Source organism: Castor canadensis, chromosome X, assembly GCF_047511655.1.
Source record: "Castor canadensis chromosome X, mCasCan1.hap1v2, whole genome shotgun sequence".
Taxonomy (NCBI): Eukaryota; Metazoa; Chordata; class Mammalia; order Rodentia; family Castoridae; genus Castor; species Castor canadensis.
The window spans coordinates 74,065,276-74,087,190 of record NC_133405.1 but is presented as its reverse complement, the minus strand read 5'-3'; the positions used below and the strand labels follow the sequence as shown (position 1 = coordinate 74,087,190).

The following is a 21,915-nucleotide window of genomic DNA, read 5'->3' as shown; positions in this document are numbered from 1 at the left end:
TCTGCTCTAATACTTATTATTTCCTTACCCCTGCTAATTTGGGGTTTGGTTTGTTCTTTTTCTTGTTCCTGGAAATGTTAAAACTATTTATTTATTTAAAAATGTTCACTGTACTTTATTATGTTGCTTTCATTATTAATTTTATTATATTGAGTCTCTAACCCAGTTACAATTTATTTTATTGTAAACTATGAGATAGGAATCAAATTCCCCTTTATCCTTTGTTCTCCAAAGGGCTATTACCCATTATCATTTTTTTTGATGTCCCCACTGCAGAGGAACTAATACAGAAACTTTAAAGTGACAGAGGGGATCAGGAACTAGAGAAAAGGTCAGTTAGAGATGAATCAACTTGGGATGTAACACATTTGTACGTGAAAGCAATGCTAGGACTATTTCTGTATAGCTATCCTTAACTCAACTACAAAAACGCTTTGTCTTCCTTATTATGCTTGTGTCTTTTTTTCAACAAAGTTAATAAGGGCAGAACTGAGGAGGGCCGGGGAGGAGAAGTTGGGGGAGGAGGGCAGGGTGGAGAAATGACCCAAACAATGTATGCACATGTGAATAAATGAATTTTAAAAAAACAAAAAAATTTTTAAATTTTAGTTCTTTTAATTTTCTTTCAATCCTTCCTTCCTCCTTTCCTTGCTACCTTCTTTCTTCATTTTTTTCTAAACTACTTTGTAGTCCAGGCTGGACTCAAACTTGTGATCCTCCTGCCTCAGCTTCCTGAGTGGTGGAGTTATAGGCTATGAACCACCACACTGATTCTATTTTTTATGCTCACACTATTTTTATAAATTTTATTTTGAACTTTGATCCATTAGTTGTTTCTACATTGCTTCATTTACACTTATTTGTGAGTTTTCCAGTTTTCCTTCTATTATTCTTTTTTAGTTTCATACCATTATGGCCAGAAAAGATATGAGATGATTTCAATATTCTTAAATTTATTATGACTTGTGTTGTGGCCAGCCATATGGTCTACTCTTCAGAATGTTCCAAATGTGCTTGAGAAAGATTTGTATTTTATTGCTGGATGGAAGGTTCTGTATATATTTTTTAAGTTCATTTGGCCTACAGTGTTGTTCAAGTCCTCAATTTGCTGAAGTATTTCATTCTGAGTGGCCTCTCCATTGTTGAAAGTTGGGTATTAAAATCCCTTATTTAATTGCATTGCTGTTTATTTTTCCCTTTAGTTATGTTAGCATTTCTTTATGTATTTGCTTGTTTCAGGGCTGGATACACCAATATTTACAATTGTTTCATTGTCTTGAAGAATTTACCCCTTTACTTTCTTGGTCTCTTATGACAATTTTGACTTAAAGTCTATTTTGTCTGACCTAAATTTAGTGACCCCTGCTTTGTTTAATTTACAGTTTACATGGAATGTCTCTGTCCAACGTTTCACTTTCAGCCCATATGTGTCTTTAAATCTAATATGAGTCTCCTGTGGGAAGCATATAGTTGTGTCTCTTAGAAATTTATTCAGTCACTGGAAACATTTTAAATGGAAATTTTAACCCACTCTCATTTGATTATTAACAGGTAAGGTGTTACTATTTCCATTTTTTTTCTGGCTATGTTTCAGTTCCTTGGTTCCTATCATCTTCTTTTTCTGTCTTTCTTCATGATTTGATTTTTTTTGTGGTGGTATGTACTGATTCTCTTTTTTTCATGGATCAACTATATGTTTTTGTTTTTTGATTACCATGAGACTTACATAAATCATCTTATAGTTATAATACTGTATTTTAAGCTGCTAATTTGATTGCACACAAAAGTTATATTTTATTTCCTCAACACCAGTTTATGTTATCAATCCCATAATTTATACATTTTATTATGTATCCACTAATAATGTATTCAGCTCTGGTTATAATTAATACTTCTATCTTTTAGTTGTAGACTAAAGTAAAAAGTGATTTATTTATTTACCAGCAGTACAGTGAGTATCCTGAACTTGACTGTATCCTTACCTTTATCAATAAGTTTTATAACCTCGTGTATTTCAATGTTGCTGATTGCATCCTTTGTTTCAACTTGAATTTCTTGTATTTTGTATAGATCAAGTAATTATGAATTCTCTCAGTCTCTTTATCTGGGAAATAATTCTTTATTTCTGAGAGAGTTTTGGCTGGTATAATATTCTTAGTCAGAATTTTTTTTCAGCTATTGAACATATTTTCTCTCTCTTTTGGACTGCAAAGTTTTTGCTGAGATATCCAGACAGTCTTATGGAGGTTCTCTATATGTGTTGAATGGATTTTATCTTACAATATACACAGTCTGTGTTTAATTTTTGAAAAATTAAAAAGCCTTCTTGATGAAGTCCTCTTTATGCTTAAAGTAGTGGGAGTTCTTTGATCTTCATGGGCCTGGATCCTTATTTTCTTTTCCAAATTTGAAATTGTTGCATATTTCTTTAAGCTTTCTGTCCCTTTCTGTTTTCTGATCCTTCTGGGATCAGTTTCTCGTAATTCCTGAAGATTTTCTTCTTGAATTTAATTTTTTTTCTTTTTATTCCTCTGACTGGATATTTCAAATGAAATTGGAATTTCTTGGTAATTCTTTGTTATGTTGAATTTACTGTTGAAGTTCTGTAGTTGTATTTTTCACACTTATAGTTTCTGTTTGTCTCCTTTTATGGTTTCTGTCTCTGTTGAACTTCTAATATTGGAAGAGAGAGCTGAAATCAGATATTTCCCTTATCCCATGACAATTAGGCTTTGATAAAGGCCCTAATATACTAGGCTCTGTTTAAACAGTTTCTTCTGGTGACAACTTTTTTAAAGAACAAAATGTTCCTATGACTTCAAAATGGTTCCGTTCATCCTCTTCCTGGTAGAAACATGAGGGAATGTTTCTCTGATATTAATGTAGAACTCTAGGAAGTAAAACATACAAAAGAGGAAGGGGCACTCCTAATGACTTTGAGGAGATTTTACCTCTAAGACTAATCAGCATTAAGCATCCATGATTCATCATTTATAGTTTAGAATTCTGCATTTGGCATTGAGTCTAATAGAGATTCCTGCTTTGATTTTTTTTTCTACATTTGCCTGTCTCTCCAATTTCAAAGGCAGTGGTTTGCCCTGAATTCTCACTTCTACAAATCTGAGGATAGTTGATTTTTCTGTTTGTTCAGCTTCTTCCTTGCCATTAGGACATAGTGGTGACTTCTAAGCAGGACCAGAAACCTCTTTATAATTCATTTTGTTTTTTTTTCCAAAGTCTATGAATAAAGATTTTTTGCAACACAGTGCATTCATCTTTTTGGAAAAGAAGAAGATAGAGTATTTATACTTACAGAAGGCATGATCTTATTTTTTTAGTGTAAAAATTTGTTGTTCATTTACTTATTTTGTTTTCAATATTGTGAGATTTTTTATTTTATTTTTTATTGTTGTATGGGGGTACAATGTGACATTTACAAAAGTTCTTACAATATATCATAGCTGAATTCACCTCCTCCATCATCTCCTTTACTCCTCCTCCCCTTATTTCTGGAATAGTTTCAACAGGTCTCATTTTTCTACTTCTATACATATATACATAATAATGTTTCCATTTAAAAATATTAATTTATAAGAATTAATAACCTACAAGTAAAGCTAAAATTTTCTTTGATACATCCACTCTTCTGTTCACTTCCTTTTCCCACTTTCTTTTACTTATTTTCCTTTGAGTTTTTCAGACATTTCAGTGCATATGTAGAAAACGTATTGTTTTTTAAATGAATATATAATTAGACATATTTTTCTGTAATTGAGTTTTTCATTCTACAAGTATCTTAGAGATACTTATTTCTCCTTAAAGATCTACATGTTAGAGGTCTCCATTTGACTCAATCTCATTTTAAACTGCCTCTTATCATCCATAATTAAAACACTATAGTCTATTTAGCCAACTTTCTATGTAGTGGTAGAATAAGTTAAGAGCACTAACTTTATTGTTAGGCTGCCAGGGACTTTGCAGCAAGTTATTTAATCTCTCTGCAACTTATTTTTTCCATCAATAAAATATAAATTATAATACTTACTTCCTATGATTGATGTGGGGACTAAATGTGGTATGTAAAGCTGCTAGAATAGTGCCTGCCACAGAGGAATCATGCAGTAAATGTCAGCTGTTTCTACTCTTATGGAACATTTACTTTAATCTTATTTTTGCTCCTATATATTGAACCACAAATAAACATCTTGTATATGCTTCTTTGGGCACATATTTAAGTGTTTTTCTGAAGTATATACCAAGTAGGGGAATTGGTGGGTTATAAAGCATCTCATCTCATCTCACATCTCTCTCTTTCCCTCTCTCTCTCTCTTCCTATCTCCTTGATTGTTAGAAATGTTGAGTATTTTTCACAGGTTCACTGTGGAAAACAACAGGCTCATATGGAAACACAAAAGACCTGTGTAGCCAAAGCAATTTGGAGCAAAAAGTCCAATACTGGAGGTATCACAATACCTGACTTCAAACTGTACTACAGAGCCATAACAATAAAAACAGCATGTTATTGGCACAAAAACAGACAGGAAGATCAAAGGATTAGAATAGAAGACCCAGACATTAACTCATGTAACTACAGCTAACTGATCTTCAATAAGATCAAAACACTTGATAGAGAAAAGATAGCCTCTTCAACAAATGTTGCTAGGAAAACTGGATCTCCACATGTAGAAGACTAAAACTAGATATTGTCTTTCAACTGTACCAAAATCAATTCAAAGTGGATCAAAAATATTAATATAAGGCATGAAACTTTGGAACAACTCCAAGAAGTTGTAGGAAATACACTGAAACATCTAGGTATAAGAAATGACTTCCTAAGTAGAACTCAAAAGGATCAGCATCTAAAAGAAAGAATGAACAAATTGGACTGCATCAAACTAAAGGGCTTCTGCGCAGCAAAAGAAACAGTCACTAGACTCAAGAGAAAGCCCACAGAATGGAAGAAAATCTTTGCCAAATATTTATCTGATGAAGGACTTATATCCAGAATCTACAGGGAAATCAAAAACTCAACCCCCAAAGTATCAACATCCCAATGAAGAAATGAACACATAAATTAAACAGGGAATTCTCAAAGGAAGAGGTACAAATGGCCAGTAAATACATGATGATGTGCTCAACTTTCCTGGTTATATAAGAGATGCAAATCAAAACTACACTCAGATTTCATCTTACCCCAGTTAGAATGGCCATATTCAAGGGAAATCACAGCAACAAATACTGGTGAGATTGTGGCAAAATAGGAACCCTTATACACTGTTGGTGGGAATACAAATTAGTACAACTACTATGGAAAGCAGTATGGAGATTCCTTAAAAAGATAAAGACAGAACTGCCATATGATCCAGTGATACCACTCCTGGTCATCTACCTAAAGGAACATAAGTCAGGATACAATAGAGATACCTGTACACAAATGTTCATTACAGCACTATTCACAGTAGTCAAGCTATGGAAACAGCTCAAATTTCCTACAACTGATGAATGGATCAAGAAAATGTGGTATATATACACAATGCAGGTTTACTTAGCTGTAAGGAATAATGATGTGGTTTGAAGGCAAATGGATGCAATTGGAGGACATCATGTTAAGTGAAATAAGCCAGGCTCAGAAAGACAATGGCCACATGTTTTTCTCTCATACATGGAAGATAGATCCAAAAGATAAACATATGCACAAAAACAAGCACGATCATATACAAACTCATGTAGAACATGTTTGTAATAGTGGAATTATTTTATGGAACTTGGGGAAAGAAGGAAAGGAAAAGAGAATGATAGAGCATGATAATATCATAAAGCATAACACCTGTGAAGGTAGAGGATATAAGAATGTATATGGAAAGCTGTTGAAAAAGGGGGGATGTGGGAGGTAAAAGGTAAAGGAGAATAATGGAAGGGGTTCAACGGACCAAAATAAAGTATACCCGCATCAGGGATACATAGAGAAACCCTTTTGAACATCAACTTAAATATTAATAATGAAAGATAGGACTGTAAAACATGTACAATGTGTGTGGGGGGGATATTTGTGGGAGTCAGAGGGGGAATAAAGGAGATTAAGGTTAGGGTATGAGGTTGATGGAATTCATATACTTATATGAAACAGAACAAAGAAACCTCTTGTAATTGCTTTAAGTGGAGCAAGGAGGGGTTTGAAGGGGAGAGAAGATGGAGGCAATGTAAACAATGTACAATATAAATCTAATCAAAATTATCATTATGACTCTTTCCCTGAACAATGAATATATCTTAATAAAATTTTTATAATAAAAATATTTATTCTTCCACATGGATTTTAGAATAAATTTAACATGTTTCAAAAAACATTCTGTTTAGTTTTCTTACTGATTTTTTTTTGTACAGGAGTTTGAACTCTGGGCCTTGTGCTTGCTAGACACGTGCTCTATCATTTGAGCCACACTGATAGCCCTTTTTTTGCTTTAGTTACTGTTTAGGTAAGTTCTTGCAGTTTTGCTTGGGGCCAGTCTCAGACCACAATCTTCTAACCCCAGCCTCCCACATAGCTGGAGTCATAGGTGTGCATCGCCATGATCAGTATATTGATTGAGATTGGATATTGCTAACATTTTGTCCAGGGTGACCTCATGCTGTAATTCTCCAAATCTCTGCCTCCAGAGTAGTGGTATTACAGGTGTGAGCAACTACACCTTGCCTATCATATTGATTTTAATAGTTCACCAGTCATTTCTCCTGGATTTTCTGATACTGCATTGAAAAGTAGCATTAATCCCTGTCTTGTTCTTAAAATCTCATCAGAGATAATTCAGAATATCACCACTTATCCCTTATAAAAATTATTTTTCCCTTAGGATTCATAGCCTCCGAATTTACTTTCCAGTCTTTGTTGCCAAAATCTTCTAGTGTTCTAGTCATTCCCATCCCTCCATGATTTCTTTGAAAACCTTGGTCCCTGCATCATTTCCACTCCATCTCTGTTTCTGCCATTTTGTCAGATAAATCACCAGTTTTTGTGAATAACATATTCAGTTGAGTGGACTCTTGGTTCTTCATTTCCGCATCACCAGAGACTTCATTCTACTTTTGTCATCTATGCCATGACCACACTATAAACCTTATCATCATCCTGAATTTTTTCTTGTGCTGCTGAGCATTGAACCAAGAACCTTGTGTGTGTTTGGCAAGTGTACAGCCATGAGCTGCATCTCCAATCCATTATCTTGGACTTTGAAATATCACATTCACTATCCTGATCTTTGTAATATAAAAATTAAACTTTATTGCCAGTTTACTATCATTTTTCTACTTCAGTGGTGAAGGTCTACCTCCTCTCTTCCTATTAAAAGATAATGTCTTTAATAGTCATTTTGATTCCCTTCCTCACTACTTTGTCAGGATCTACACCAGCTAATGTCCCCATCTCTCTTTTATCTTCAATCTGTGCCTCCCTAATGGTCCCTTACCAGTAATATTTAAACATTTCAAAGTTTTTTCTTATACTCTTCCATCAGAGTTGCTATGGTTTGAATGTTCCACAAAATTCATGTGTTGAAGTAATAATCAATATGATAGTATTCAGATATGAGGTCTTTAAAAGGTGATTAAATCATGAGGGTAGAGCCTTTAGGGATTAGATTAGTCACTTTACAAATGATATCAGAGAATATTTTTGGCCCTCCCATACTTTATGCCATGTGATGACACAACATTCATTCCCTTCAGAGGATGTGGCAACAAGGTGCCATCTTGGCAATGTTCACTATGCCTTCACTGTCTGCCCTCACCAAACCTTCCAGTGCCTTGGTCTTAGACATACAAGACTGGTAACTTTATTAGTAAGCAGTCTGTGGTAGTCTCAGGGGAAGGATAAATGAGCATATAAGCCATTGATATAATATATAAACGTTGTTTCCCATGAGGAAAAAATTGCATCATGCTGTTTCTTTTTACATTTTTATTAACATGCACTAGTTGTACAGATGGTTTCATTGTGACATTTACATATGTACTTGCAATGTACTACCCCTCCATCATTTTCCCTCATCTTTCCTTCATCCCTTCTTATAACAATTTTAATAGGTTTCATTGTTCAATTTTCATATCTGTATTCAAAGTACCTCAACATATCCACCCTCCTTTCCCCTCGCTCTTTACCCTCCCACTGGTACCCATTCTCAGGCAGAACCTGTTTTACCTTCCTGTCCTTATTTTTTAAGTGTATATTGATTGCTCAAGGGGATTTAACCATGGTATTTCACACATGCAAATATTGTACTTCAGTCTGACTTACTCCTATCTATTACTTACTCTTTCGAAGTCAAAATAATTGTAGTCCTTGACAATATGTAATATCATAAATATGGGACTAAGAGTGGATTCTAAGGATTAGCAGGAGGACAAAATACAAGATTGGATCAGGCCAAATTAAAGATTTGATCAATGCATTCATCCACATTTTAGGATGTAATATGTTTGCTTGAGTGCCAAAGAAAGTGATAATTAATTTTCTACAAAGTTTGATAAATCAAAACTAGTACTCAACAGTGTATAATCATCAGTGAAATGCCAGAATTTTTTTGGCATATTTATAGGAAATATTCTGAAGACTCAAGGAGATGGAAATATTTAGATGGCCATACTATGTGCAATCCTTTAATCATATTTATTACCAAGGCATTAATAATAATAAGTACAAAATACAAGTTGAAAGTAATTAATATATTTAACCAAATATTTGGGGAACTAATTGAGGTATTTTGTCTCTCAAGAGTCTCTTTTAATGGATAATTGATTATGGCAATGTTAGTCATGAAATAAGCAACCCATTAACATGTTGCTTGACACAGTTAAGCAGAAAGCTTTGAAGTCTGCTGAGCAGAAACCTAAGTTGAGTGACCACAGTAGAAATTGCAGCTTTGTACTCAGTTTCCATGCCAAGAGCTGGAGACCTTCATTTAATGAATTCTGGGTGCCTTTTCCGAATTACCAAAAAGTGGAGGCAGAGTTTTACACTTTCATTATTTGCCAAATCCTTGTTCATAGGGAGTATCAGGATGGGTGAATAAAAAGAAGAAACCCAGATAGGGGCATTAAGCCTTGAATTTTTGCTGACCCTGACTGTGTTGATAGTCCCCATGTAATCATGCTGGTCCATCTCACTTATGGCATTATGATATCATAATGACCTAGTGAGCAGGAAGTGGCAAGCATTTTCAATTCCTTAGTAAGATACATGCATATTCAGAGGTCCTGACACATCATGGTGCTTTCTAGGGGTCCAGTGGTAACATAAAATATGCCAGCATACCTTTTTTATATTCATATGTGCATACAATGTTTGGATCATTTCCCCCCCCCTTCCCCCATCTTCTCCCTTACCCCCCCAGCCCCCTCTCTCCCTCCCACCTCCTCGCTACCTGGCAGAAACTATTTTGCCCTTATCTCTAATTTTGTTGAAGAGAGAGTATAAGCAATAATAGGAGGGAACAAGGGTTTTTGCTGGTTGAGATAAGGTACCTATACAGGGAGTTGACTCGCATTGATTTCCTGTGCATGTATGTTACCTTCTAGGCTAATTCTTCTTGATCTAACCTTTTCTCTAGTTCCTGGTCCCCTTCTCCTATTGGCCTCAGTTACTTTAAAGTATCTGCTTTAGTTTCTCTGTGTTGAGGGCAACAAATACTATCTAGTTTTTTAGGTATCTTACCTATCCTCATACCTTCCTTGTGTGCTCTTGCTTTATCATGTGATCAAAGTCCAATCCCATTGTTGTGTTTGCCCTTGATCTAATGTCCTCATATGAGGGAGAACATACAATTTTTGGTCTTTTGGGCCAGGCTAACCTCACTCAGAATGATGTTCTCCAATTCCATCCATTTATCAGCGAAAGGTAACATTTCGTTCTTCTTTATGGCTGCATAAAATTTCACTGTGTATAAATACCACATTTTCTTAATCCATTTGTCAGTAGTGGAGCATTTTGGCTGTTTTCATAACTTGGCTATTGTGACTAGTGATGCAATAAACATGGGTGTGCAGGTGCCTCTGGAGTCACCTGTGTCACAGTTTTTTGGGTACCTTTTAAAAAGTGAGGAATAATTCTTGAACTGTCTACCATGAAAAAATAGACACAATAATTAATAGAATTTCTAGGATTTTAGAGGCAATGTATACCACACTTAAGCTCCTAACTCACTAGGTAATCTATAATATTGTCAGTTATGAATATGGTTGAGAGCAAGAAGACACTCAACAGTAGATTTAAGTTCCAGTGTAAGATGCTCTGCCACTTGAGCTTTATGACCCATCAGACACAGTGGCATTGAAAGTTTCTGTGGTAGACAGAGATGCTCTAAAATAATTACAGTAAAGTCATGACCTCTTTTTTTTTTCATATATTGTTGTTCTAGGTGGGGATACATTGTGGCATTTACAAAAGTTCTTAAAATGTATCAAATATACCATACTTGAATTCACCCTCTCCAACATTCTCCTTTATTCTGCTCACCTCCCATTCCTGGAACAGTTTTAACAAGTATCATTTTTCTATTTGTATACACATGTACACAGTATTTGCACTATATTCACCTTCCCACGCCCTTTCCCCACCTCCTGCCCTCTCCCACTGGTACCAAACAGCTCACCTGTTCCACCCTCCTGTGCTCCAATTTTGTAAAAGAAAAAAAATGACATCTTCACTTGTGTAAGATAACTATACAAGGAGTATCCTTGTGGCATTTCCATGTATATATGTATTATAGCCTGAATTGGCTCATCTCCTTTATTTTTCTTCTTTCTGTCTTAGTTCCTTTCTTATGGTAGTTTCAATTGGTTTAAAAATTCTACACTCATTTTTTTTTAAATTTTTATTTTATTCATATGTGCATACAATGTTTGGGTCATTTCTCCCCCCTTCCTCCACCCCCTCCCTTACCCTCCCCGTCCCCTCTTCTCCTCCCCTACCCCCTCGCTACCCGACAGAAACTGCCCTGCCCCTATCTTTAATTTTGTTGAAGAGAGAGCACGAGCAATAATAGGAAGGACCAAGGGCCTTTGCTAGTTGAGACAAGGACAGCTATACAGGGTGTTGACTCACATAGATTTCCTGTGCATGTGTGTTACCTTCTAGTTTAATTCTTCTTGAACTAATCTTTTCTCTAGTTCCTGGTCCCCTTCTCCTATTGGCCTCAGTTGCTTTAAAGTAGCTGCTTTAGTTTCTCTGCATTGAGGGCAACAAATGCTATCTAGTTTTTTAAGTGTCTTATCTATCCTCATACCTTCCTTGTGTGCTCTCACTTTATCATGCTACACTCATTCTTGTATAGAGTGTACATCAATCCTATTCACTTTCTTAACTTCCTTCATTTACCCTCCCCCTCTTGAATGTGACCTCCACTTAGTGTGACCTGCTTTTCATAATATTGCTGTATTTGTATTAGGCTTGTATTCTACATATGAGAGAAAACATGCAGCTTTTTGGCCTTCTGAACCGTTAACTTCACTTAAGATGATGTTCTCCAGTTCCATCCACTTACCTGCAAACAACCAAATTTTCATTGTTTTTGTAGCTGAATAAAATTCCATTGTATGTAAATACCACATTTTCTTAACCCATTCATCAGTAGTGGGGCATCTTGGCTATTTCTTTAGCTTAGCTATTGTGAATAATCATGCCCTCTAACTTTGATAAGTATTTAAATTTTAAATATCACTCTCATCTTCCTAACAAGCCTCGCAAGACTGAGTGCCTTGACTATTGGACACTAGTGGCATGCAACTGAAACTGCACCTTAAAAAGTGTTGTCAGACCAGGCGCTGGTGGCTCATGCCTGTAATCCTAGCTACACGCAGGAAGCAGAGATAAGGAAGATTGCAATTCCAAGCAAGTCTGGGTAAATAGTTTGTGAGACCCTATCTTGAAAAACCCATCACAGAAAAAGGGCTGGCAGAGTGGCTCAAGGTGTAGGCCCTGAGTTCAAGCTCCAGTACCACAAAAAAAAATAGTGGTATCAGATGCATGGAAAAATGGTATCATAAAGATCCAGCTATTGCCCCAGTTGAAAGACATTAATCTATGAGTTGAGGTGCTATCTTTCAAGCTAAACACATAAGTCAATAAATGATACACTTTCCCCCAGAGAGGTATGAAATTTGTTCTTTTTGCTACTTTATATTATAATGAACTGAGTGATTTTTTTTTACTTCTTATTCCCACAATCTTGGTTTTGATAAGAGTGGATTTCCACTGTTCAAGGATAGAATACTTCTACCACAAAACACAGCCACGGTTCCATTAAACTGGAAATTGAGACTGATCCTTAGGCATTTGAGGCTTCTCACAGACCAACAGGAAAATAATCACTGTACTGCCTAGGGTTATTGATTCTGATTATCAAGGGGAACTGGTTCATAGTTACACATTAGAACCGAAGAACACTACTATTGAAACCTAAAGAATTTACTGATATACCTCTTTTGTTCCCTTACCAAACAGCCATAATCAGTGAAAAAGTGTACTAAATATAGGCCCATAAAAATTAGGTCTTGCAGTGATAAAAGTTTAGATTATTACATGAAGTAAAACAAAGTTTATGTAGCCAAGACACCACGCAGGGCAACAGAAGATAAGGAACTGGTTGTGAAATCAATTTAGGACTCACAAGCAGCTAAAAAATGAGGGACCGAAGAAATTGTGCTTTACTTCGTTTCTTCTTCCCTTCTCCCACCTTATAGCCTTATACAAAGAATAAAGGTAGTGACTAACATTTTGGTATCAAGTGGAAATATGGCACTGACACTACTCTGCGATTAGAGGGTAGGGCATGGGGATTTGTGTGTTCTGTATGTTGGGTATATGAATATTTTGTGTATGCTGAAAGAAAAAGAAGTGGGCTACAGTAGATATTCTTTGGCTGGTTCTACAGAGCCACTCTTTACTAATCCATTCTGCTTGTATCCAAGAGTCTGACTTTGGTGGACTATATCAGTGCTCTCTCCTTCTGGCTGTTGAGTTTGGCCAATGGGAAACTACAGTGAGATTAAAAGGCAAATTGGCTGTTTCCCTCTACCAAAGGTAACAGCTCCTGCCCAGGAAAGTTCTTATTTTTAGCTAGTCTTTCTAGGTTCTGGGAATTATTCTTTCTTCTTGCATTTTCATGGCTAGAGGTCATGAAGGTTCAACATTGTTGTTCTTTATAGTGAGTTTCAAGGAGACTTATGGATTTTTATTAATGCTTGTTGCAACTTACAATGTCTTTTATTAAACTGCCATCATTACACAACTTGAAGGTGCCACCTGTTTGTTGCCAAAATACTGAGTAATATATTAAACATCAGTTTCCCCTATTTCCCCTGATTAAGTTCTGAGGTCTACAGGCGCAAGACATATTACTTTTCTTCCAAGTATATAAGCCATAAATCTGATAGTCATCAGTGACAAAACCTCCTGACTCTCCTCACCCTTTATACTCAATCTATAATTATTTTCTGTTAATTTGATACCAAAAATACAACTTTCTTTGGGTGGTACTGGGGTTTGAACTCAGGACTTCATGCTTGCTAGGCAAGTGCTCTATGACTTGAACCTCTCTACCAGACTTTTTTGTGTGTGTTATTGGCTTTGAACTGCAATCCTCCTGATCTCTGTCTCCTGGATAGCTAGGATTACAGGTGTGAGCCTCCAGTACCCAACCCAAAAATGTTTCGTGACTTCTACTCTTTCTTTCATTGTTGCTGTTTTCCTAATCCAACTTACTATTATCTCTTGCTTGGGCTACTGGAATGGCCTCATAACTGATCCTGTGATCTTCTTTTTTGTGTCCTTATACTTTCTTCACTATAGTTAAAAGTTGTCTTTAAAAAATACAAATCTGCTTCCACCTATGACTTGGTTTAAGACTTTCCAATGGTTTCCCATTACTTTAAGTATAAAGATAATTTCTTTTACATATCCTATAGGCTCTCACATGGTCTGGAGCTGCCTATTTTCTAACTTTTTTCCACACAGTTCTCTTCAATGAATATGCTCCAGGCCTTATTTCTTTCACTTTCTCTATATCCACATTCGTTTTTGCCTTAAGGACTTAGTTCTGACACTCTTCTGCCAATAATGTTTTTTTTTAATTTGCCTTATTTACACTACTCATCTTTCAGCTCAATTTTCACATTTTCTGTTAAGAACTCATTAGTAGTCCAGAATTGCTCCCTAATTATAAATGCTCACAAACATTCTATTAATTTTCTTTATTAATAAAATTTTGCAAATGCTTGAAAAAAGTCCTTCTTCCTCCAAGAGACTATATGCCAAATTGTGACAGTGCCTATATCTGTTTTCTTCTCAACCGTATGCATCCCCAATACTCAGTACAATATACCTGACAAATTATAAATGAATGAATCATGTGGAGAAGCTAAAGAGATTGAAAGATGGCACTAAGTATGGAATTTAAAACTATGCTTCACAGAATAGTTTTTAGATGGATGATTGCCTGATAGTCTAGTTGATACAGATTCTGGTTTCTGGAATAGTGGAAAGATAATCAGAGAACTAATGTGTGTTGCATATCAATTCTAACAGATTTCAGCATCAGACTATATCATTCAGTTATACTTTTTGTGATTTTGAGTGATTTTCCTCTTTTTAAAACTATTAATTGGTTAGAATACTGCACTTGGGGGGCTGCTAATCTTATGTTATTTCATATTGTAGCAGTTAAGACTGGATTTTTTATTTAACCACTCCTATCCTACCAACACAATTTGATACATAATGCATGTGAAGTTCTTAAAAACCATTAATATCTTATTCAAGATCAGTCTTTAGTGATATGTTATAGCTATATATGGTTGCTTACATTTTTTTTGAAAAAGGAAAAACATTAAAAAGTTTAAATTGCTTTGGGCTGGAGGATCTCAAATAAATACTTGAATTTACATGGTATGCAAATTATAGAATAATTATAAAAGAGTAATTGATATTATCTGAAAAAGGAATAAAATATGAATTTATGAAATATGAATTTGTGGAGGTGGAAATGAGGCAGAATTAATTTCATAATTTTAGATGTTCTGCACATACACAAAAGCTAAAAACATGACAATAATTTGCATTGTATGTGTCCTTCAAGTGATGAAATTAAAAAATAACAATGGTTAAATACAGTAAAATTTATTATAGGATTGTAGAATTCATACAACTTAAACTCTTTACAGCATTCAGCACCTATACAGTTTTATGGATTTCATAATACAAATATCAGTGAGAAAGAATCATTACATTAGTGAATAATGACTTCCTCATGAAAGTTGTTCACATATAAGTCAGATTCATTATAAAGCACCTAACAGAAATGCAAAGATGAAATTTCTAAATTCAAGAAAGTTGAACTAAATGAAAATCAAAGCAAAATAATGTTGAGGGACTTGGCATGCTTTACACAAAAACATCAAAAACAATTTTAAATATTTTTAAATTTAATGCATGCTCTACTATATGATTTTGTAAAGAGCTTGCTTTAAATAACAGCAGGATGGAATTTACTGTCAGGATGTTGGCTGACACATTCATGCTGCTTTCAGAAATCTAAACCCTATAAATTCAAAAGAAAGAAGATAAAAATTATTTTATTTCAATTTCAAACAACCAATGCCAATTAAACTAAAATTTGACAATAGCTTGCAGTGGTTAGTACATGTTTCTTTTTTCAGTATAAGAAATAGAGTAAATGCATGAGTAAATATCTTGAGTATCCCATAAACTGTAATGTCAAGTCATACTGTAAATCTCTGCCTTCTTATTACCAAGGATATTCTTTATCTGTTGTCTCTCACTCTTGACAGATCTTGGTCTCAACAATAAATTCGTTGGGGAAGTGCCTAATCTTCCAACACTTATCAATGGCACGTTTGTTGAAACCTGTGAGGAAAAACATAAGCAAGTAACTTTTGAATTTTCTGTGTATATGAAAAGATATTTAGACTTGCTTTTCACAGTGCCCTGCATTCTAACTTCATTCTTCCATTGACCCAACAATATAGTATGAGTGAAGCAATAAATTGCTTACCCAGCAAGAGGTCTCTGCGACGAAGGCGGAAGGACTTTCTATTATTGCAAAGTTGGTAAATAAAGATGCCAAGGTTACTAACATCACGGATTTCCTCCACAGCAACCAGGTCTTCACGAACCACATAAGTGTGAGGCAAGTATTTGCCACTCTAAATGTGAAAAGAAGAAATATTGAAATGAGAAATTCTAAAACACATTATTTAAATCCCTGCTTTTAATAGACACACATTTAAAAACTAGACTTTATTACAAACCAGACATCATTTTCAGAGCAGTTTTAGGTTCACAGCATACTTAATTATTATTTGTTACTTTTATATTATTGATTATATATATTAATGGGATTCAGTGTGATATTTCTACACATGTACACAGCATGCACTGATCAAATTCAATCTCTCTTTATCCACCTTCCCACACACACACTTCCCAAATTCTATTAATCACCATTCTGTATTCAGGTCAACTTTTTTTAGCTTCCACATATGAGAGAGAATATGAGGAACTAGCCTTTCTTTCTGGCTCATTTTGCTTAACTTCATGTGTACTATTTCCATCTATTTTGCCATACGTACTTTTTTATTCAAAAATTATTTCAATAAAATGGGATATTTTGATGCAATTCACTAGTTTTGAAGAATTAGGAAACAAAATTATTTGGAAATGCTTATAGAAGTATTTGACCTCCAAAGTGCATACCGCCAGTTTGCCAAAGAGCTCCACCAGATTCTTTGGAGGCATGACAATGGAGGTATTGAGGGGCATCAGGTAGCAGTTCCCCAGAAACAAGTCCAGGTAAGCAGTCATTCCCTGTTGGGGAGGGAAAAAAAATTAGGTAAAGTGTGGAAGACATACACTGCAGATTTTTCAAGTATCACTAGAATAATCAGCTTCATTATTTCAAAATGAATTAATAGCAAAAGAAAGAAAAGGCTTTCATTCAAAAAAAAGATTTATGAATGGACACATTGCCTGTCAATGAACAAGGAAAAAGAGAAAATTCTGGAATACCTTATAAGAATAAGAAACCCACCTTCTCAAAGTCATGAATTATTGCTGCAGGGTCACTATCAGAGAAACTGGGAACAGGCACATCAATGATTGCAATGTTGTCATCTTCACGAATATCAGCCTCCTCTGTCACAGGAAGAAAATAAGGCTCTCCTCCATGAAAGGAATTTACAGAGTCCTCAGAATCAAAGAAGCACATCTCTCCACGGTAAATGGTGCTCTAAAAGACACAAAGTGAAATTAAAACCTTCTAATACTCACTACCATATTTGAATGTGTCTTACACTACTGTGTGCTAAGCTGAGGCTTATTGGTTATAACTATTGTCATGAAGACTAATCAATCTTGTGGATTGAAAGATAATTTGAAAACTTTCCTTAAGTCTTCATTACTCTACTGACCATCATAGAATTATTTATGTTGACACAAAATGTACAGCAATTAGTACCTCAAAGCATAGGAATTATAATTATTATTACCTTGGGCATGAAGTACTTGTAAATACAGGCTCCGCCAACAATAAGTCCTGCCAAGATGAATGATAGGCCTAAGAGAGTAAGCATACATCTTCCAGAAGAGCCCTCTTTTTCCTGGGTGGCAACTCGGAGCTCCTAGTTATTAAAAAGCAAAAACAAAAACAAAAGCAGACTGTACTTTTATATGTTACTTTTGTGTACAGTTTATTTGCCTTGAAACCCAAGATTTTTAAAAAAAATATTAAGTTGTGTTATACTGAAATAATTTCAAGGCAACTTCTGATATCTTCTAACTATATTAACCTGCCTTCTGGAATTTCCAAACTCAAATATAGATACATTATTTCACATTCTACACTTCCAGAATCATATTAAAATAACGACTCATATATATAATGTTATATTGTTTTTATTTTATAAACATTCAGTTTGACATATATGCTCTTAATAAAGTTTGAATGCATCATGCAGTATTTTTGACTATAGGCCTAGTGCAGTACAGCTAATCTATAAAAATCATGCTCTTTAAATAAATGGAAGTAGTTACATTTTTTACTTGTATGGTGATATAATCACTAACTTTCAAAACCCTGTTTTGTCAAAATTAGATTTTAAAAAAAGACTTCTATAAGACAGGTACGTGCAATTTCCCTTTATTTTAGAAATTAAAATATTGAAGGCAGAGATAAATATCCTAATAGTCCTAGTTTTATCAAGAAATATGATGGTCCTTAACATCACCCAATAGTATACAGCTCTGTATTGCATGAATATAATATTTTCCAAGTTCTAGGTTAAAAAAACTAGATTGTAAAATACAGCATTTGCTAGATAAAAAAGCTGTCTGTGTAACAGTGACGTTAAAATTCTGTTAAATCAATAATTTGCTTAGGAATTGGAACAAGAAAGATCCAAAGCAAAAAGTAGATGATTAGCTGCACCTTTCCTAGGACAGAGAACTGGATGGTCTACAAATCCCATTCTTATATGTCACAATATACCCCTAAGCAGCATTATTGCTCAAGGGTAGAATAAACGAAGTTAGCAAATCTGAGTCCTAATCATCAAAGTTTAAATCATTTAGACTGTTATGTAAATAGAATTGTTTTAGTTTTTCTGCCACTAGCTCTTTTCCATGAAACTACTGTAATGTTTATGAGATTTAACTGACTTTAATTTGGTGAAAAATACATGAATTTTAACTTAATGTAGAAAAAAGAAGGGCAGGCGATCATTTGATAAACTTTTTCAAAATAAAGGCTTTTCTTGAAGAGTTGAAATTTGAAATTCACATTTTCTTAGCTAAATTTATTTAAGTTAGTTCCTTCCATTAATATTCTATAAATCTTGAAGTCTTTTTTTGAGTCCCAATAATTTTCAGAAGCACTTATTTTTATTAAAAAATCCAAACTATGATTAGAACTACAAAGACAGAACTTTAAATTTTGATTAAAAATCACTGTAATCCAGAGCTGGAAGCTTAGAAATTATATTTTAGACAATTAAATTTAGGTCCAGACAGATGAAATGGCTTACTTGAAGACACGTAACAGCTTAAGTTGAAATTCCCAGAAGAGTGAAGTTCTTTCTGGCTTGCTACTGAGACGTGAAAAGAATAATTTACATTGTAATTTTATTTCTCTTTCTAACAATTTGGGAAGTTTATTATTAAGCAAGGTCTGAGTGTCTCAAGTTCATAAATTTCACTACTTAGTAGGAATAAAGATTTTCTTTGATTTCAATTAAATTTTCTGGAAATCAACAAATTTACTGTGAACTGCATTTTAAAGTTATTGTACACAACATCTGACATAATATTCTGTCATGTTCAATCTCTGGTGATCTAGTTGATCAGTATATCACCATGTATTATTGTCAAGTATTATCATTAGTGTCCTACAGTGGTCAGGTTAGGATACTGTGGAAGTTTATCCAAAACCTAAAAAAGAAATAATCAAAGTGGAAATGCTCATTTCTCATCACATCACAGGCCTGATAGAAGTAATACTTGCATATTAATTAAATCTATTTACAACTCATGAATGTTTTGGTAGTGAGAAAAAAAAGGATTACTGTGTGGCTATAATTAACAACTTGCATCTAATTAGACCTCCTCCCCAAAACTGGTTATGTTTCTCTTACAAAGTTAGTAGGGATATAACTACATATCTGACCTTCTGTTATTTAATAAAAACCTCAACAATGCAAGGGAGTGTTACTTTTGAGTTCTCAAATGTCTAACACACAAAAGCCAGTTTGATTGCTGAATTAAATACTGAACGTTTCATGAGAAAAATTGTGCATAAGCGTATTAGCATTTCAAATTGTGAGCATAATCAAGTTTTACTAAATGGATTCTCATCTCACTCAAAGCACTTTTCAAATCTTCACTCTGACCACAATAGTTAAAACTTTATAAAGGCAACACGACAAGTTAGGACAGATCTGTAAGTTCCAATATTTTGCAGATTTCATAGAGCCAGAAGAAAATACAAATTTCTTTTAAAGTTAAGATTTTATTGAGAAAAACGAGAACTAGTCTAACCACACAGCCAACAATGTAGGTGTTTAAAGGAAATAGAATTTGTACTAAATAAATAAAGTTTAACATTTGGGGGAAAAACTTCTCCAGTTCCTGGCAAAGTTAGCAGCTTAAATTCCAACATTGGACCTGCTTCAGATCGCTATATTTGGGAAGCTGGATATTGTTCACAAAGAACTAATGAAAAAAAGAATAAAAGAGTATTCCAAAATTTATTTTACAGATGAGTGTTTTTGTAAGGAAATACCACTCTGAAAACATATAAAACTCTTGCAGTAAGAGGGCACAGTGAACACTCAAAACTCCAATTAAGACCAAGCTAACTTTTGACAGCTCCTTTACCTAATGTTTAACACAGTCTATACCAAGAAGAAACTGAAAATACACGCGCGTGCGTGGGCGAACACACTTGCCCAAAACCGTGGAGTTAAATCTGCCCTTCACCTCCATCCTCCCTGCACAAGCAGCGATCCTAGAAAGCCTTTGTTTCATTTAATTTCACTCGCGTCAAAAAGAAAGAACGAACAGTTTTTAAAAAGCCTCTTTCCCTTGCTCACTCCGCCTGTCTCCCCCGACCCAGTGCAGGCTATAAGTTCCCCAGGAGCTGATGACAGAGCTGCGTGCAAGAGGTTCCCCAGCTCCTAACCCGCTTCCCAGGAGAGGATGACATCAAGTCCCAGGGGATCTCCTCCAACTCTCTCCAACTTCCTTCTAGGGCAGGTGATGTGGCCGGGAACCCACCGAACACGGAGAGATTCATGGGGATACAGAGAGGAATGAGGGGCAGAGGGCAGAAGGTGGCGTGACCAGAACCAGGGCGACCTGGAAAACCCTATGGACTGTGCAGAAGTACCTGTCCAAGGACTCAGGGGCTGTGTGACAGTCTGCATTTTATTCTCTGAACCTACCCCTTCCTTGTCTCTCCTTCGCCCACCCCCTTCCATAGCCTAGCAGGAAGTCAGGGGCAGAGTGGGGACAGCTACCTTGCCGGTCAGGATCTGAGCTCGGACGGTGCGGCTCACCAGGGCCTCCACGTCTTGCCGAGCCTCTTCCTTCTGCACCGCCGTTGGGGTGTTGAAGGCGATTTTCACCATGGTGAATCTTCCTGCAGCGCGGTAAGGCGCGGCTCGAATCAGCGTCCTGGGTTGCAGGTTGAAAGAGGTGTGGATAGCGTTTGCCCAAGCAACACCTACTTTCTCTCCTTCTGCCTAATGTTGCTGCAAGCCCAGGTCTGGGGATACTTATGACGCAGTCCTAAACTGGATGGGAGACCATGGGCGGGCGCGGGGAGGTGCCGAAGGAGGAGCGGGAGGGGGCTCAAGTGCTGGAGTGGAGGAGACTGGGATTGGGGAGTTGCCAGTGGGAAGAATGGGGCGGGGCGGGGCGGGGCGGGGGGGGGGGTGCAGCCTGTGGCTAGCTCTGGCTAGATGTGCCTCACCTGCACTCCAGACATACTCCCACCCACCCTCTGCGCCCTCAGATAAGAGCAAGGCAGGAAGGAGGCCTGCCCAACCATGTCTTTCTGCCTCTGTCCAGGTCACAATAGCCCCTGAATCGGACTCTGTTTTCCCAAACTTGTGCCTGGCCCCCTGTGGGGCCCAGGACTGTAACTTGGCACCAATCCAAATTTCCTCAGCTAGGCATCCACCCACGCCCCAAAAGCACAGTTCCATGACTGTTCTGCACCTTCCATTTAAGGAACACCTGGAAGGTAGTTTGTAGTTGCTTGGTTTATTCTCTCAACAATTTTTTCTCTCTTGTTTTTTTCCCCATAATTTTAATTTTGCAAACAAAAGCCATGTTAGATCAGAAAGATGAGTGCT

General features: G+C 35.9%; 1 protein-coding gene across 3 annotated transcripts; it reads right to left on the bottom strand.

The window, feature by feature from the left end:
• Positions 1–15,150: 15,150 nt before the first annotated feature.
• Positions 15,151–21,401, bottom strand: Itm2a (integral membrane protein 2A). Of its 3 annotated transcripts, none has more exons than XM_074062773.1 (6): positions 21,076–21,401; positions 17,554–17,685; positions 17,097–17,294; positions 16,748–16,873; positions 16,062–16,212; positions 15,151–15,913 (listed from the first exon to the last, which is right to left on the bottom strand). In XM_074062773.1, the coding sequence occupies exons 1-6, from the start codon at positions 21,184–21,186 to the stop codon at positions 15,825–15,827; spliced, it is 807 nt and encodes a 268-aa protein (XP_073918874.1). In that variant the 5' UTR covers positions 21,187–21,401; the 3' UTR covers positions 15,151–15,824. The 3 variants fall into 3 exon arrangements, with proteins under 3 accessions (XP_073918874.1, XP_020042643.1, XP_073918876.1); XM_020187054.2 differs by having other exon boundaries at positions 16,763–16,873; positions 21,076–21,398; XM_074062775.1 differs by lacking the exon at positions 21,076–21,401 and adding an exon at positions 19,087–19,110.
• Between the last annotated feature and the right edge of the window lie 514 nt (positions 21,402–21,915).